The following is a 19,726-nucleotide window of genomic DNA, read 5'->3' as shown; positions in this document are numbered from 1 at the left end:
AAGAGCAAGATACTGAATTAATATGGGGCAGAATCCTGGTTGTCATTTACTGTTTATCCACAAGTGTCTGAAATTGTCTTTTCTGTTCTGAAATGTGTACTGAAGTAGCTGATGGCAGAGTATTTCCTTTACTAGGATTCTAATTCTTCCTTTAGGTCTATTCTAGTACTATCGAAAAAGAAAATATTAGTCTTAAAATTTTACCCTAAGAAAGCTCTGTCTTGATATCAAAAAGTAGAACCAGACATCTTTTAGACATAGGATAAATAGCAAGCAACAAAAGAACACATAAAAGATGCTTTATTTCATTGATTTACTAACTTAGGGAGTAATATATTTTTATATCACTGGCCATTGGACAAGGTAGAGAGTTTCAAGGACATTATCAAAGATATTATTGTTATTAACATCCTTCCCCAGCCTATCAAGCTAAGAAAAAACAATGAAATATTGATGGAATAAATTACTTATTTGCCACTAGATAGACTACATTTGCATTTATTGTGATTAAATTTGAGGAGACAAATTTTCTTGTGCCTTTTGCTTTTTCTTTTTTTAAAACAACATTTGAATTCAGTGAGCTAAGTTACTTTTTTCTTTAATTTTAAAATATTTAATTGATAAATTAAAATTAGGTAAATGTAAGATGTACATTGTGATAATTTGATATATGTATACATTGTATACTGATTACCACCCTCAAATTATGAACTATTTTTTAAAAATTACTTTTCTGAGGGTCTTGATTGTTCAGTTGGTGAGTAATATCATACTTTGTGTCTTAAAAGCATTTTTTTCTATCTACATGCCATGTAGCTACTTTAACGCCTGCATTTAAAATACCATACAATCATTTTCCCCTTATGTCTATTGCATGCAATCTGAGATGTAATGAGTAGCAATGACCATTGTCCTATTCTGTGTCTTGACATTTGACATAAGGCCTATGCCTAGTTTTCAGAGAAAACTACACAAGAAGCCAGTGTGACACCTATGACACATATTAAAGATACAAGGTTTTGGATTCTATCACTATCTTTGTAATCTGTATAATCAAAAAGCACTAGGTTTTAGATAATTAGTGAATAATTTTATTTGTATCACTTCCATGTCCTTTCTACTATTACTTCTTGGACTTCACCAGTCTTGTTTCCCCACAAATGACTAAAAATAAAAAAAATTGATTGAAATAGCACAAGTCAGTGAAAGCATTATCTATTTTACTGCTAATTGAAATATTCAGCATTTATATAGTTTTCTTTATACAAGTAAGAATAGTACTGTAGACTTTTTATTAGAGATTTTTTTAAATGTGCAAACCCATAAATATTAGGTCAAAGAAGTTTAGCTAAAGTTGGCTGACTGCCAAAAGACCTCATAGGTTAAGCACTACCTTGGGGAATTTACCACAGTCCAACACTAGGGTGTGACACTTTTTTAATATTTTTGTCAATGCACCACAGTTGAAAATAAAAAAAATCATCACTCAAAATAGATCAAGTAAAAATGTGATGTATTTGCAGGCTTCAGGGGAATCTCATGGAAAGAAGTACAAGATGTGAAGCCAAATCTCAAAAGAACTGAAAAGTAAGGGAATTTTTTAGTTTTCTCTATTTGTCTGTACTTCCCTTGTGTATTTGTTCTATTTTCCTCTTAGTAGACTGATTCTCTCTGCTTATTATCTCTCTTTTTACTTATATTGTTGAAGTCACATTATTAATTTACAAACAGAAATATAACTTCCAGAGGCCAGTGCATTCTTCCTTAGTAGGCAAGCTTCAAGGTTAACCAAATTATTAGTAGGTAATTTGGTGATAAGTTGTGGTGATGGTATCACTGGTGTATGCATATGTCCAAACTCATCAAGATGTATACATTAAATGTGTGCAGTTTTTTGGTATATCAATTATATATACCTCAATAAAGCCTTAAAGAAGGGTAGTTTGGTGAGCATGGAATCATGAAGTAGGTATGTCTATATAATTTCCAATAGCAGCCACTTCTTTGAAATTGTGTACTTCTCAGAGACCTTGTTCAAGTGATGGGCTTGGGAGGTCATTTTTGTATCTTGTGATCTCATGACGAGTAGACAATCTCTCTGTACATGGACCTCATCATTCAGTCTCAGTGTTTGAGATTTGAACCAAAGGACACAGACATGAAGCCAGTTTGAAAATTGTGCATACTGGATTTTCCTTGTGAAGTTAGCACTAGAGCTAACTCCTGGCAGAGCCAGAGCAGCCATAAAGCCTAAGTCATGGGGAAGAAGAGAAGCAGTACAGATCAATCTGCAAAGACAAAAAAGGAGCAAATACATAAAGGTAAGTAGAGACAAGGACTTTTGTAATCCCAGAGTGAGAAAGACCTAGGGAGTAATGGTCAGACTTTGAAGCCTGGTTTGGGATCCCAAATTTGTTTGCTTGAAATTTCCCCATAGCCTAGAAATGTATGGTGTTTTTACTTGATCTACTTTGAGTTAATTTCTGTACTTACAAGCAAAGGCATCATGTATATGTATATAATCAAAGTAATACATGTACATAATTTAAAAGTCAAATAGTAAGTAATACAGGGTTTATAATGAAAAGTAGTAGGTCATCCATTTCTTCATTCCCTGCTCACTCCCAAATAGCTTCTCTCTGGAATCAACCATGTTAAAAAAAACTCTTAAACTGTTGTTTGTTGGTTTTAGAATTTACTTTATATTTCTAAAACCTTTGGTTAAATTCCTATTTCTTATTATATCAATTTTATAATTATAAATTGATTTCATACTGTGGAAGCCACCTCTTACCAATTATCCTCCGTTCATTCTTTCAGTATAGTTATTTCAAAATTTTTGGGTGAAATCAACAATTACTTTTCACATTGATATGACTATGGCTATGTGCCATTACTCTATACATATTTTTCACTGCCGAGACATAAATTGTACAATAGTTATATTTCCTTTTAGAATTAACGACTGCTTCATTTTAGGAGGGTTTATGTTTTTATATAACTGTGATTAATTTTTCCCCAAACTCTGAGATAAAAATTTATAAAGCTAAAATAACTCTTGATTATTTTAAAAATATTAGGAAATCTATTAGTTTCCTTTTAGTTTTAGAGGAATCACACTAGGTGTCCTTCATCTTCTTGCTTCAGTTATGAGTGGTTAATTTTAGTGCCTGCTACACAGCTGTCATTCTGGGCCATCCACTCACCATCGCTCAAGAGATCCTTTATCTCTTTGCTGTGTTGAAGTTTATATTTTTTGAATTCCATGTCTTTCACTTTGTGATTGACTACCTCATTTTGGGAGAGCACATCCTCTAGTGGCTTCCTAAGTAAGGGTTTATGGACTTGCTTATATGAAAATGTCATTTTTCTACTACAGTGAATTGATCATTTGTGTACATATTTCAAAGTTAAAAATTATGTTCCCTCCAGGATTTGTCTTTTGTTGTTTTCTATCTTTTAATATTGTCTGTTAAGAATTGTAATGACATCTGAGTCCTGTTCTTCTGTCTGTGACCTTTTCCTCCTCCAGCACACTTAGTATGAATATTTTTTTTCATTCATTGTTTTGGACATTTGGCAGGCATTTTCCATGTGGAAATTTATGTTTTTTTCATTCTGATGTTTTCTTAAATTATATATTTAATTATTGTTTCTTGTCTATTTTCTTTTTTCTATTTCTGAAAATTCTGTTGGTCAAATAGAGATCTTTTGATTTAGATCATTTAACCTTACCTTTTCAGGCTGAAATTTTTTATAGTTTTGTTATGATTAACAAGAAACAGTCTTAATGTTAACATATAGAAGTTCTATAGAATTAAAAAAAAATTGACAATTATATTTCTAATCTCCAAGAGTATTTTCTTTTTTAAATTGATATATCTTAGTATACTTATTTTGGGGATATATATATGATGTTTTGATACTGTATAAATGTGTAATAATAAAACTAGGGTCCTAATTGGGATATCTATCACCTCAAACATTTATCTTTTCTTTGTATTGGGAACATTAAAATTCTTCTCTTCTAGCTATTTTGAAATATACAATTAAGTACTGTTAATTATAATTTCTCTACTGTACTATTGAATGCTAGAATTATTCCTCCTAGCTAACTTGAATTATTATACCCATTAATTGACTTCACTTCATTCTCCCCTTCCCCCCACCCCTTCCCAGCCTCTGGTAACCACCATTCTCCTCTCTATCTCCATGAGATCCATTTCTTTAACTCTACACATATGACTGAGAACATAAGATATTTATCTTTCTATGCCTGGCTTATTTCATTTAAGATAATGACCTCCAGTTCCATTCATGTTGGTGTAAATAAGATTTCATTCTTTTTTATGGCTGAATAATATTCCATTGTGTACATATACCGCATTTCTTTACCCATTCTCCTTTGACTGGTGTCTTTTTTTTTTTTTTTTTGATACAGAGTCTCATTCTGTTGCCCAGGCTAGAGTGCCATGGCATCAGCCTAGCTCACAGCAACCTCAAACGCCTGGGCTCAAGCAATCCTCCTGCCTCAGCCTCCCAGTTAGCTGGGACTACAGGCATGTGCCACCATGCCCGGCTAATTTTTCTATATATATTTTTAGTTGTCCATATAATTTCTTTCTATTCTTTTTTAGTAGAGATGGGGTCTCACTTTTGCTCAGGCTGGTCTCGAACTCCTGAGCTTAAACAATCCACCTGTCTTGGCCTCCCAGAGTGCTAGGATTACAGGCGTGAGCCACCACGCCTGGTCCTCCTTTGACTGTTTTTCGGTGTAAAATGAAGCTTGCCTACACTCAGAATACACATAGGGCCTCAACTTGACTCTGTCTTCTTGTATGTTATAGCTTGACTTACAGCAAATTCTTACATGAACCATAAGTCTTCTTCCTAAAATATGCTTCCTTGCATAGGATGAGGTAAGACTTACCCACAACTCCTAAGAATTCTTCCCAGAACCATCAGCCTTTGTCTGAGTAGATAAACCCTCACCTACAGTCTTCACAAACCAAATTCTCTGTAATCTCTCACAACCTCTTTGTCCTTATGCGTTTATGTTGCTTGTATCTCTTTATCATTTTAGTGGGGTTTCTAGATTAAACAGAAATACATACACATGTTCAAGCTGTCATATTTAACAGGACAAACAATTTTTATGTCATCAAAATCCGTAAGATGTTTCTTATAGAGTGTTTCTAGTTATAACAAATGTATATTATATGGTTGACTTCACTTAATAGTAAAATAATCTTCTTGAAATGGTAAAATAAAGCTTTAAAAATTACTCAGTGCCTATTATTGGTAGTTTAATAGTAATTTTGACATTTTACTATAATTTTGTAATCTTCTAGAATATTGTGACCATTACTGCATTATAGTAGCAATTTTTTATATCTGTATTAGAAAAAAAATTATTCAGCTTTAACAGAAAAACTGAAATGCCAAATTCTATTACATAGATTACTTTTTCCAATTCAAATGTTTTTTTATAGTGACTTGATATTTTTAAAATGGGTTATTCTAATGTTCATGGTTAGTATGTACAGGAAAAGTATCTGGGAAATGAAATAATATGATAAGTTTTATAATATTATTAAAGACATATGAATTTGAAAATTTCCACTAACATATTAAATATTACAAAACATAAAGGCTATTTTAAATCCATCTATTTAAAAAACTGGCCTGGAAAAAAGATTTTGAAAGTACTAAATGGGTAAATCTATCCTAGCTGAAGAATTTAAATTAGATTATTGCAGCTTTACTTAGATGATATTAAGTATTATATGCCAAGATTAATGGAAAATGAACAAAACTACTGTCTTTGTGTGTGTGTGTGTGTGTGAGAGACAGAGAGAGAGAGAGAGAGTCTCACTCTGTTGTCTGGGCTAGTGTGCAGTGGTGTCATAATAGCTCACAGCAACCTCAAACTCCTGGGCTCAAGAAATCCTGTCTCAGCATCCCAAGTAGCTGGGACTACAGGCACATACCACCATGCTCAGCTAATTTTTAAAAATTTTTTGTAGAGATGGGGTCTAACTATGTTGCTCAGGCTGGTCTCAAACTCCTGGCCTTAAGAGATCCCCCTACCTTGGCCTCCCAAAGTGCTAGGATTATAGGCATGATCAACCACTGTACCCCACTGAAACTATTATACTATCGTTATATGAACAAATAGTTGATGAAAGGTCTCCTTAAACAAAAATTCTTAGAACTGGAGGAAATCATTCAAGATGATATGAAGCATGTTGTCTAATTATCTGTAAACATGTCTCCCTTACATGTTACATGTTTTCCTACCAGACTGTGTGCAATTGAGGACAGCAGTCTTGTCTTACCCATATTATTGTTCACTGGGCCTACTCTAGCATGTAGCAAAGTACTCAATATACAGCAGATGTCTTTTACTTCTATGTTTGATTAATAGATAGCTAGTGACTGATTTTATAGAGATGATCAGTGACTCTGAAAGAAGAAACAATATATTTGCTTGAACTCTGTTTTCCTTTTGATTTTTAAATCCAGCCTAGGTAAAGAATGCATGGATTCTATTCTGCTCCCTTGCCTGCTTCTGTAGAGCTGGCCTGCTATTTTATAGCTATGCAACTTACTAGATGGGTAAAGGCTAATTTAGTGGTGAAATATTAACAAGACTGTGGTGCCACATACATAAGTCACATCTTCCAATTAAACTTTTAATAAAGTTCATATTTTATCTCTAGCACTCAGATTCCTATGTCTACCTCTCAGTTTTGACTTCGGGTGAGAAAGAGGAATGTTATTTATTGGGCTTTTATCAACATCTAAAAGGGAATTCTGTTTATAAAATGAAAGTACTTCAGAATATACATTAATACAAACAAATAATATAGTAGGGTTTATATAACAAATCACAAGTGCCTCTGCCTCTTTGCCCCCTTCCTAATCCCGGTTTCAACTTCCCTTAGGCAACTATATTCAAATATTTCATTTTTAATTACCTTGATAGTTTGCTCATTAATTTATTATAATACCACTATACCATTATTTACTGACTTATCAGCTTTAGCCATAATCCATTGGCTTTCTTCTATAGTGCATGAAAATTTAGTGCACTTATACTATTTTTATACTAATATTTTGTTAGATATAGCATTATATACACTAATATCACAATTGTGGGCAAAAAAAAATTTTTGCCCACAATTGCGATTGAGATATAAACACACACGCACACATGCATATACATATATACAGACATATATGTATTGCCTAAGTATATAATCATGCATTATACATAATTGCATGATGTATATAATTGTACATTATAGACATTTAATAAATATATATTGAATCAATGTATATATAGGTTCAAACTTGTTCACTTAAAATGTGAATATTTCTCATATTGTTAAATATTCATATTTGTAGGAAATATTTTTTAAGTGGCTGACATTAACAGCATATGGCTGCACCATAATTTGTTTAACCTTCAAATTATTATGAAATATTCCGGGCCAGGCATGTGGCTGACACCTGTAATCCCAGCTATACCAGCTACTCGGAAGGTTGAGGTGGGAAGATCTTTTGAGCCCAGGAGTTTGAGGCTGCAGGGAGCTATGATCACACCACTACACTCCTGGCTGGGTGACTGATGACACTCTGTCTCAAAAACCAAACAAACAAAAAACTCCACCCAAAAACCACAACAAAAAAGAAATATTACAAAGGTTTCCAATTTTTTTATGTTACAGATAATCTGTCTATAAACATCCTTATAATAAATCATCAACTACATCTTTGATCCTTGAAGTAGAATCCTAGAAATGAAATTACTGAATCAGAAGTTCTTGATACATATTTCCAATTTATTTTCCAGGAAGACTTTGTTTATTTGCATTCTTAACAATTCTTAACAGCACTGTAAAAGAGTAATCATTTCACTGCATATTATTTATCCCTAAATATATGTATACTGTAAAACCTTGCTAATTTTGTAGATTTAGTTTGAGTTTTTATGATTATCAGTGTAGCTGAAGATTTTTTCATGTGTCCATTATTCATTATCATATAACATTTTAATTTTTTTAGTTTAATATTTGACTATATAAATAATTCGAATTTTTTAATATTTCAGAGAAGTATTTTGTAAATTAGTTTTCTTCTCTCTTTTATCATTATCAGCAAATCTTTACATTTAAAAAAATCCCAAAGGAAAGCAATTTTAAGGATTAGCAAACTTATTAAAAATTCACAGTGAAGTAAAAATTAGCTGCATGGCTACTTGTATTTACTTTGCCTTTTAACATATACTGTGGGTAATGGAGTTTCAATAAACTTTTAATATAACAACAATAATTCTCCCTGGAAATAATGCTATAAAACTAGTTTAGGAAAATAAAACATTGTAGGTATGAACATTATTGAAATTTGTATAATCTTGAGGTGAGATGGTTTTTATAAATTACAAGGCCAGTGGGAATGTTTGTCATACTTGTATTTGATTATTGAGAATCATTGTGGTTTTTTTCCCTCAATTTTCAAACTGTATCATTGGGCCTGAGATAATCATTGTTTTAATCTTGTTCTTTCTTTCCCATGGTCTATCCCATTTATTTTTTGCCATTTGAATGATGTGATGTGTTTTATGTGATGAAAAAAAAAAAACCTGTAGCAATCTATGATCAGGAGTAGTAATCAGAGAAGATAGCAAGCCCTTTCCTTTATCATAGCAAGACAATAAGCCTTTGGCTTATTAACAAAATTCCAAGCGATAGCAGCTGATTGACTCAGGCTGTGTCACCTGCCTGTATCTGCTGTCCTAGTGTTGGCAGAGGGAGAATCTTCCTAACGTGGCTTCAGAAATGAGAGGTATAATTGGGTATTCCTTTAAAACTTGTGATGGGGTATGATCCTGGACAGCGAAAAGGATATCAATTACATTGTATTTGCTAACAAAATTTTAATGGAGCCACTCTCTGTAGGATAAAGCCTTATTCTTCTGATATGAGATATAATCTTGGTCTCTAATAATCTACATAATCATATGTTTTTGAGAATTAACTATACAAAGATTCCTTAAACTCATTTCCCAGCTGAACACTAATATTTGAGGTAATCAGGGAATGCATGAACCTTGAAATTTATTACTAGTGTCAAGTTGGGCATCAATTGATGCTGTCTTATAATTACTCTGGTTTGAGCTTTCACACACACCTTATAAACACACCAATTAAATGCTGTTTAAATTATTTCAAATAGTGTATAATATACTAAAAATCACCTCAGAAATATGTAATAGCTTTAATGGTCAAAAAGTGTAAACAACCCAAATGTCCATCCATAGGTGAAGGGATAAACAATTTTTGGTATACTAATATACTGGAACAATGGAATACTACTAAACAATAAACAAGAAGGAAGTATTGATACATATACAACATGGATGAATCTCAAAAGAATTATCTGGAATGAAAGAAGAGAAAAAGAGTACATACCATATATTTACATTTACTAGAAAATGCAAACTAACCTATAAGTGACATAATCAGTTTTGAACTTTTTCTATAATGTTTATAAATTTTTATTTTTCCTACTTTTCTTATGCTGCTTTTTTCTTTCTTGGCTTTTTAAAAAAAATTTGTTAGAGTTTTTTGGTTTTCTCTCACTTCATTTTCCCTTCCATTTTTAATATAAATTCTCTATTTCTAATCTTTAAAAGGTTACATTTGAAGTTTTACCATGCCTGCTTAACCAAGTTTAACGTACTAAACTCCCTTTAGAAAAATACAAGGAGCTGGGTTGGGTGGCATGCTCCTGTAGTCCAAGCTACTCAGGAGGCTGAGATGGGAGGATGGCTTGAGCCTGGTAGTTTCAGGCCAGCCTGGGCAACACAGGGAGATCCTGTCTCTAAAAAATAATAATAATGATAAATAAATAAATACAATACAACATTGCACTACATTTATTTTACCTTATTCTACTTCCTACTTACTAATAGCTGTTTCCAGCATATTAATACTATGCATTTTACAAATTAGATTAAAATTATTATTTTATTTAGACAATATTTATAGTGATTTACTTAAATGATTCTTCCCCCTTTTTTTGCCCTCTTTCCTTCTTGTATCTCAGGTATTTTTTTAAGATTATTTTCCTTAACCTTAAGGAAAGGTATATCCTTTAAACAGTAGTTTTCAATCTGTGCAGTTCTATCCTCTCTTAAAAAGCATTTTGAAATACGTAGGGACATTTTGTCATCACAATGGCTTCAGGGCACTTACTGGCATTTGTAGTGTGAGACAGGGACGCTAAACATCATGACATACACACAGGACAATTGCCCCCACAAAATAATTGCTCTGGTTCCTTTGTGACTTTTAGTGGTTCTGCTGGACATTCATATAGATGAAGTGTTCTTGATCAGTGTCTGAGCCTAGAAATTAATTCCAATTATATAAAATAATATTTGGCACAGTTTTAATACACTGAATTTTTCAGGAATGCAAAAACCATGTAAATCAAGGGATTTTGCCAATGGTTTGCTATTTCAGAAAGTCACATCCCTAATAGCTATCTTAATCTTGGTGTTTGGGTTGCCAATACAACTCATCTGTGTTAGTCTGAGTATGTAGCTGTCACATTGCTGGTAATTCTATGAATGTGCACATACATATATGCACATATACATATTGGGCTTTAATGTATGACCCACAAATAAAGTTACAAAGATGTCTACTCTCCTAGTGTTTTTTTCCCTAATGCAGTAGTGAGACAATCAAGATCAAGTGTACATTTTATGAAGAAACATGCTGCTAGAACTGGCAAAGATATAGCATATTTTTGCTCCTGAAAGTAATAGCATAAACATCAAGGAAATTTATGCCATGATCCTGGCTAATATGTGAAGTGTATCTGATATAAGTGGAGTAAAATATAAGGCTAGATAAGGGAGAATTTATTGACAATGAACTACTCATCACATCAGTGACTTGGAATTGACTATTTTGTAATATCAGTGTCTGAGCTTAATACTCTGCTGGGTTAGCTCCTTGTAACTTGGACAAGACCATGGTTGGGGAATTTATCTAGATTAGAAACTGGATGAGGGGCCATGATTAATTATTGCATCTTCTTGCAGAGTGATCTTTATGTTATCTCATGGTGTGTTTCTGGAATCCAGTTGTGTCTCACTACTTGCAGGAAAATCTCTAATCCCTTCAGAATACTGAAGTGAAGAGATTATTAGCTTCCTTTGAAATACTTTGAGTTCCTATCAAGGGGTAAGCCACACAGGCAAATGTCTGTGATACAGGCTGGGTATTAGACCCTTTCTGATGTGGCCAATTTATTTTTCTAGCCTCCTCACCTCCTCTTTCTAACCTTATTAACTCAAGTATCAATATATCCTACACTTTCGGCCCCCTACCCTTTGCATGTCATTTGTTTTCTTTGCTCTTTTCCCTCAACTCCTCTATAGGATTAAAATGTAATTCTAGGTTACCCGACGCATTATTTTTTAGCTTGGCACTTGCACTGTAATGCAATTGTTAATTTCTTTTTCTGCCTGTTAGGTTGTGAGGTAGTCCTCCTCTTCTTAACTCCTAGCAGCGCTCAACGGATGTTAGCTGTTAAAGGAAAACAGCATTGCACGTTTCAATACCATTCACTCTTCAATCGGAACTTTCCTTTTCGCTTGTTATCTTTCTTTTACTGACCCCTATCTCTTACTACTCTTCTCCCTCCCACCTACACCGCAGAGGCCAGATAGCGCGAGCGTACCCCAAGCTCCTCTAGGAGCCCCAGCAGGTCATTGGATGACACTCCCTCCCACCATGGAAGCCAGGTCAACGGGCTGACGTCACGCGAAGCGCCGACGTTCCGCCGTCAGGTCCTCCCATCAGATCCTTCCTGGTTCTTTTTTGCCGTTAGTAGGGGCAGCCTGAGCTCTGTTGATACTGAAGGCTAGCAACTACGGGTACCAAAGGCGGCCCCTCGCGGACCCCTGCCTCGCCAAAGTAAGGTGACTTGGTTTCCTGAAGGTCGCGCGGGTAGCCGAGGGTCCACACAAGCGCTCGCCGCGGTCTCCCAGGGAACGACGCTGCGCGCTGGTCGGGGCTGGGTCGGCGTGCGCGTGCGCAGTGCGCGGTGTTTTCTCAGACCGAGAGTAATGGGAGTGGGCGTTTGATTCCTGCAGATGATGGCCCATTTCTCCAGGGAGGACGAGACGAAGCTGCAGGCGATGCTGAGGCAGTTGTTTCAGAGCGTGAAGGAGAAAATCACGGGTGCTCCCTCCCTGGAGTGCGCCGAGGAGATCCTCTTACATCTGGAGGAAACTGATGAAAATTTTCACAAGTAAAATTGTTTTTGATGTCTTAAGCAGATCATTAATCCAGAAAAGGTCAAAGTGTTGTTAAAGAATGTTCATTTGATTATTGTTGTTAAAATAGTGCCCAAGTCGGAGGTTCACTTATTCTTTTATTTGCCCAAATGCCGAATTTATTTATCATTTATTCTTATTTTCTAAAGCATCTGCCTCTTCTACGTTTTTACTGCCACAATCAACATACCCTAATTCTATTTCCCCCTTTGGGCAACCCTGTGACATTAATTATAAATTAGCCCTGTTCTTTTACGAACATTTCTACTATTTCAAGGGATTTCTGTCACTGTGCATGCAGTACAGTGATCCCCCAGGATCTCTGTTCCTTTGCTATTCTGATGTTTTAGTGGTGTACCAATTATCCATTCTGAGCACCGCAAGGGAATACTGAAGTGAGGAGATTATTAGTTTCCTTTGGAATACTGTCTGAGTTCCCACAAAGGGGTACACCAGATAGGCAAATATCTGTGATACATGCCAGGTATAAGTGCCAGAGAAGAGTTACAGAGTGCTGTGTGTGTGGGAGCAGTAGAGAAAGGAAGTTAAATGAGAGAGGTGCTGTTTGAGGTAGATCTTGAAGATCTTTAGAGACCTATATTTTTCTTTTGATTTGGTCCATATAGTTTCAGTTAAGCTTCTCAATTTAAAGGTCTACCTCCACGTGCTGACATTCGTTATTATTAGTAGTATTTTTAATCCAATGTTTGCATTTCATTTTGATCTCACACATACGACATTTAAAAGTTTTCTGCTTACACTATCTTAATTGACTCTTGGGTACCATAAAGTTTTATTTATCTTGAACACCTACCAATATCATGTATGGGCATTAGGGGATCCTTGAATGCTTTAAAATACTATGCACAAGTTTGAGTCTACTTGCAGTTTTACGGAGGACATTTAAAGATTTCCTAAGATTCTCAAGGGAATTTTGAAAATTGTGGAAAGAATCCTTATTAATATAGAGTTTCTAATTTAATATTTCTGATTATATATATGGTTTCTTTTGTATTTCCATGAGTTTCTTGTTTATGATCTCATTAAATCCACTATTAATACCTGTTATTGGATAACATTCTTTATTTTAGAGTCCTAGAGACCAGTTTTTATGGATTAGCTATTGATTTATTACTTAAACAGTATAGTACAGAAAAACTGGAACTTTCCCAAATATAGGTTTGATCATTAATGTTCTGTAAGCTCATGTAATAATTTACCTCACACAAATCCACATTAAGCATTAAGTTTGGGGTTTCATTTCTGGTTTTTATTTCACATGCAGTTTATATAATCTGTAAATTGCTAAATCAGTTTTTGCTAGGATTATATTCTGGGAATTTGCCCATTTCATCTGAATTTTCAAACTTATTTATAAGAAGGTTTTCCTGAATATCCTGTTACCTTTTTAATATTTCTAGTATCTGTAGTTATGTCTCCTTTTTATTCTTATATATGAACTTTTTTTTTTTTTTTTTTTTTTTTTTTGAGACAGAGTCTCACTCTGTTGCCCAGGCTAGAGTGAGTGCCGTGGCGTCAGCCTAGCTCACAGCAACCTCAAACTCCTGAGCTCAAGCGATCCTCCTGCCTCAGCCTCCCGAGTAGCTGGGACTACAGGCATGCGTCACCATGCCCGGCTAATTTTTTCTATATATATTTTTAGCTGTCCATATAATTTCTTTCTATTTTTAGTAGAGATGGGGTCTCGCTCTTGCTCAGGCTGGTCTCGAACTCCTGAGCTCAAACGATCCGCCCACCTCGGCCTCCCAGAGTGCTAGGATTACAGGCGTGAGCCACCGCGCCCGGCCGATTCTTGTTTGTTATTTGTGTCTTCTCACTTTTGCTCTTGATATGTCATGCTAGAAGTTTATTAATTTTATTAGCCTTTTCAAGAAACCAGCTTTTGGTATTTTTTAACTTTTATTATTTGTTTTTTGTTTCCTCAATTTCTGTTCTTTATTTTTGTCTTACTTGGGAGACCTTTTAACCTTTTTGTGATGAATGCTTAGCTTATTAATTTGTAGCTTTTTTCTTTTTCCATAGAAGCATTTAAGGCTACACATCATTTGCTTATAAGTATAGCTCTAGCTGTATCAATTTTTAAATGTTTTTCAAGTTAAAATTGGATCTTTGTATTTCCTCTCCGAAGTCTAATGACTCTTGTAATACTGTAACTTACTTTTTTTTAAAAGCTCATTACGTAGATTAAATAAATGCTTGTTGATTGACAGGCATACTTAATAGTTACTATTTACCAAAGAGATTTACTTGTGGCCTGCCTAAAAGAATCCAGACTGTAATTATAGGTAGTTTGTAGTATTAAAAGTAAGATTTAGAATCTCAAAAGTAGTTTGTAGGCTTAAAAGTAAAGGTAGTAAAATTCATAATGTGTTGTACTGGCCTGAAATCTGTGTCTTCAGAGGAAAGAACTCTTTTATGCAGCAAAGGAAAAGAGGAGGAGATGCTTATTTTGGCATTATTGTAAAATCTTACGATCTCAGAGTTGGAAGGGATCTTAAAGGTCAGTTAGTCTGGGTGTTCATATTTTCATTTCTCTTTCTGTTCGCTGACCTAACTTTTCTTGAACACTTAATGTTCTTGAGTCACTTAGGTGTATCTTACTTCCCTTCCCAAAGTGCTTTATACTTCAGAATTACTCATCTTTCCATCTCCACTATCAGAACATTGTTTCTTTAAATCCAACCGATGTTGGCTTGTTAATTAGCAAGAGAATAATCTTATTAAAAGACTTATGGGGAAACTTCTGTTTCTGGGCTGTTAACATTTTTGTTAGAAGGTGGTTTTTAAGACAAATTGAGTTCATAAATGATGTAATTTTGGGTAGTGAAGTAGGGAAAAATGCAGTCATTTTGGGAGAAACTACAGCATAGGCAGTACAGCTATATCTAGGCCTGTGTTGCATGGGGCAGTTAACCTATCTCTGCTTCCCATAGCCTCTTCTGTTTTTCTGCCTTAAACTGTACACATTCTATAAAAAAAATCCAAGCTCTCCTCCTTTTCTCTAGAATGGCAGCAAGGATTTGAGGCCTGTGGGAGGAGAGAGATAAGGAAGAGTATGTTGCTTTCATTATGTTTGTATGTATTGCATAAATTTTGACACCCAGACTGACCCCTGATAAAACAATCAGGAATGTTGGTCAACATTGGCTGCACTAGAATGAGCTGGGGGCTCTTTAAAAAAATAGTAATGCTTGGGCCTCACCACAAATGATCAAAATTTCTTGGGGGCTTGGCAGAGTAGGAGTGGTAGAGGCTGGGCCTTGATAGTTTTAACAAAAGTTCTCTAAATGAGGCTCACATGCAGTCAGTTAGAGACCACAGAGTTAGAGCATAGTTACCAGCATTTCACTGAGAAATGCTTTTTTAAATGATTGTAACAATCTCTAAAGCAGAGGCTCATCTTTGTAGCTCTCTCATCTGATATATTTTTGGTTTGATACAGAAGGAACACAATACTATTTATTGAATTGGGTTTTATTCTTTGCTTTACAAAAGAATTTACCAGTGTTTTTTTTTTTTTTGAGACAGGGTCTCTCTCTGTCTTTTTGTTGCCTGCATGGGCTAGAGTGCATTGTTACCATCATAGCTCACTGCAACCTCAAACTCCTGGGCTCAGGTGATCCTCCCACATAGTTGGAACTATAGGTGTGTGCCACCATGCCTGGCTAATTTTTCTATTTTTTGTAGAGTTGGGGTCTCATTAGGTTGCTCAGGCTGGTTTTGAACTCCTAGGCTCAAGTAATCATCCTGCCTCAGCCATGATCCACCATGCCTGGCTCCAGTGACTTTTTAATTAGTGCGTTTAAGTGGTAACTTAAGAAAGCATTCATTCTGTAAAGTGATATACCTGTATAGAGAAATTACCAAGGATTATGTTTGCTTCTACTAATGAATGCATTTCTAGTAACTGTTTGTCATGAGTCAGAAGCTTATTTTCTGGCCCAAAAAGTTGTAGAAGGTGTTAAATACCTGTTCTATTACATAGCCTTTTATACATTAATATATAAGCTCAAGTTTGTTATATAATAAATTGTATGATTCTGAAACATAACCTATTTTAAGAATTCTAAGTATTTGCATTATAGTTCATAATTTATACTAATAAAATACTTTTTTAAACATCATTAGTGACAGTTTTTTCTATGGGTGATTGAAATATTTTTTTGCTTGTTCAAATAGCTAAAAGGATAATTTTTTTGAAATAAACTTGTACTAATTAGATTTTTTATGTCCTTATGTTGTAATAGTGATCTTTGTATCTCTGCATATTTTGATATAAATATTCTGAATATGTCAGACATTTATCATGGAAAAAAGTCATTACATTTTCTTGGAAAATCTAATAAAGCTGGAGAAAAAGAATGAAAAAAGTAGATGTTCTTTTACTCACTTTGGTAAAATTTTTCTATGGAAATGTGAAAAATTTCATAGTCATCAGTTACTAATGAATGATCAGGCACAATGCTATGTATTTTAATTGAGCTGCTTCTGAAATGTGGTGAGCTCCACATCTTTCCTTATTAGCAAACAACTGCCTTCTTAGGTTTTAATATCCCTCTTTGAGGAATATTTTATAAAAGGTATTTTGCATTCATTTGTGAATAGCATCATTGAAGCTAAATTTTAATTTTTTCTCATTAAATTACTTCTAAAGTAACAAATAAGATTAGTCAAATATATGTATAGTATATTTGGTGATAAAAATATTAAAAGCATAGGAAAACACTGTATGTGATAATACTTTTTACATGAGAATTATTATCACCATTAAATAGTGGGAAACTGAAATTTAGCAAGGTCAGGTGTTTTCCCTAAGGTTACAGGGTTGGTCAGTGTAAGCTTCAGAACTTCAACCTGAAACAAACTTGATTCATACATTTCTATTAATAAAAGTATAATAATTTTGTATTTGTTGATTCATCGTATACATTATATCCTTTACAAAACTATAACAAACCCAGTTATTCAAAAACTTTAAAATGAACTGTTAGCAGGCTTCAGTTAAAATAGAAATAAATGGAAGTTTTATTTAATATGACAGTCAAAGTTGTATTATTCTTATTACATGATAGTTTTAGTCTTTCTAGCATAATTAGAATATGTGAAGTCTGAAAATGTTAACAGAACAACCTGCTAAAAGATATGAAAGGAAAGAGCCTAAATTATAGCAGAATTGATTTAAATTAAACATAGGAAGGATATTCTAAAATAAGTTATTAAGCATTATATAGATTTTTGAGGGAGGTTTTATATTTCTTAAGTAGAAATTTTAAACGTAAGAGATTCACCAATATATATCTTCAGTAGTCAGAGTTTTGTAATGCTTGGAGAGAGAAGGTGTTGAAAGGTCAAACTGGCATCCTGCAGGCCATATTTGGTCTGTAAATGTATTTTCTTTGGCTAGGTTTAAAAAAAAAGACTAAAAGCAACATTTAAAATTTGAGAGATAGCACATAAAAATCTGTTTTCTAGCTTTCCTTAAAACATTGAAAGATTAACACCAGGCTCATATTCCTTCATGACAACAAGTGACTGGAGCCATGTGGAAGCTTTCCCTTTAGCTGGGGCATGTCTTCTTCAGTTCACTAAAGCTTCTATCCTTTTCTCTTTTACACATGGTTTGCTTCACCTTTGTCTACCTTTTGTAGTGTCTGAATTTGCAATCCTTCAAATAAGTATAATGACCTTTTGAAAGTCTCTTTGAGGCATCCAGAGGTTTTACTTTTACAGAACATAAGTAGAATATTGTTCTACCCCCAGATTAATTTCTAAAAATGATGCAATGGGAATATTTGATAAAAATCTATAGTTACCATCAATTTTTTGGATTAGAAGTAGATTTCATAAGAACTAGTGGATGGCACCAATACTATCATGGTTACAATGCAGGCAACATAGTACTTAGTTTTATAAACTATTTCTACAAGCCACGGAAACAATTTTCTATCCTGGGGCACCATTAGGGAAGAACAGCTTTACTTAGGATTTTATGGGGTACTACCATGAATTCTGATGGAAAAAGAACCAACACAAAATGAATTGTTGGATGAGAATTTGAAGTCTTGGGTTACTCTTACTTAAAGAATAGAAGGGCCCACTTGAAGAAATGATTTTGTTCATTAATTTGGGATTGAAGGTTCTCAGGGCCTTACCATCCCTGGAGATTTTCTTTTTCTTAGAAGATTCTTTTGAAAAGAACAATAACCTCTTAATATTTAATCTTGGGGTCCTTGGGTTCATTTAATTTGGAAGATGAACCCAAACCTTGAAGCACTTTGAGTTTTCTAGGAGATATTTCTGTGGTCATAGGTAAAAATGATGTCACTAGAAAAAAGCATGTGGTTATTCAAATTCCCAAAATTTTTCCAGCATATTTGCTACTTACAGCTTATACTAAATGGTGGGGATTTTTTTTGATGTCTTTTATTTTAGAATGGCATTCTCTTCACTTTTATTGAATAAATTTTGTTAGTGGGCTTGTATTATATTTTCTCATTGCCTCAGTTATGGAAATACCATTTGTGTTGCTTATAAGTTAGGCTTCATAAAAAAAGCACACAGAAAAGTTATATTTCTCAGTTAAATATTCATTTTTCCTAATTGGCTGATGTTTGGCGCAGAGATAGAGCTGATAAAACTAAGGAACAAGGATAATTCTGCATTTGCATAGTAGGTATTGATAGTGGTATGTAGAATCTTCAGGAAGGCTCTTCCTTTAATTTCAGGAATAACTCAGGCTAGCCCCATCTTTCATTTGCCACTAAACATTTCAGAGATGTGGAGGAAAACTTGTGTCAGCGATTGACTGACTTTGGCCAGGATTGTGAAGAGGGTCCTGATAATGTTTAGAGACCTCCAAACTCCTCTCTCTGTACTTTCTTTCACAATTACTTTTTTTCCTCCCTTTTCCCAGTTGTGAGAGGCTGGATGCAAGGTCATAGTGGTTGGGTTGAAAGGATTATTTTAGAATCTTTTTCATTTTTAAAGTCATTTCAAAGAAAGCAATGATACTTTTATGGTATTGAAATTTCAGATACTTTGATTCTTGATTAAGAGGGTTCCTGGTTGTGCAGGGATGTTGTGGTGGAGAACATACACCTTTTTTGGCTCCTGAGATCTCATCATGCGTATCTGCCAACTCTTTCTCAGAGCCAGCTGTGTTTTTGTGAAGGCAGTATGGGGATTGTCAAATATTACAAAATTAAGAACATCTTTAAAGGATTCTCTTGAAACTTTAATTTTTCAATTTCTTTTCTTGCCTGTGTAAGTTTTCACTGTTTTATATAGAATGTGCAAAGATTTGGTTTATAATTAGGCATACATAGGCTGGGCGCAGTGGCTCACGCC

The 19,726-nt window shown here is 34.3% G+C and overlaps 1 protein-coding gene across 2 annotated transcripts in view; it reads left to right on the top strand.

Moving 5' to 3' along the window:
* The first annotated feature begins 12,178 nt into the window (after nucleotides 1–12,178).
* TBC1D32 (TBC1 domain family member 32) overlaps nucleotides 12,179–19,726 on the top strand; it is a 183,862-nt gene continuing 176,314 nt past the window's right edge. For both annotated transcript variants that reach the window (XM_069488273.1, XM_069488271.1), the window contains exon 1: nucleotides 12,179–12,333. In XM_069488273.1, the coding sequence (XP_069344374.1) occupies nucleotides 12,179–12,333 (155 nt within the window). The remainder of the gene's footprint in view (nucleotides 12,334–19,726) is intronic.

The sequence above is a fragment of the Eulemur rufifrons genome, chromosome 15 (genome assembly GCF_041146395.1).
Source record: "Eulemur rufifrons isolate Redbay chromosome 15, OSU_ERuf_1, whole genome shotgun sequence".
NCBI lineage: Eukaryota > Metazoa > Chordata > Mammalia > Primates > Lemuridae > Eulemur > Eulemur rufifrons.
This window is presented reverse-complemented; position numbering and strand designations above follow the sequence as displayed.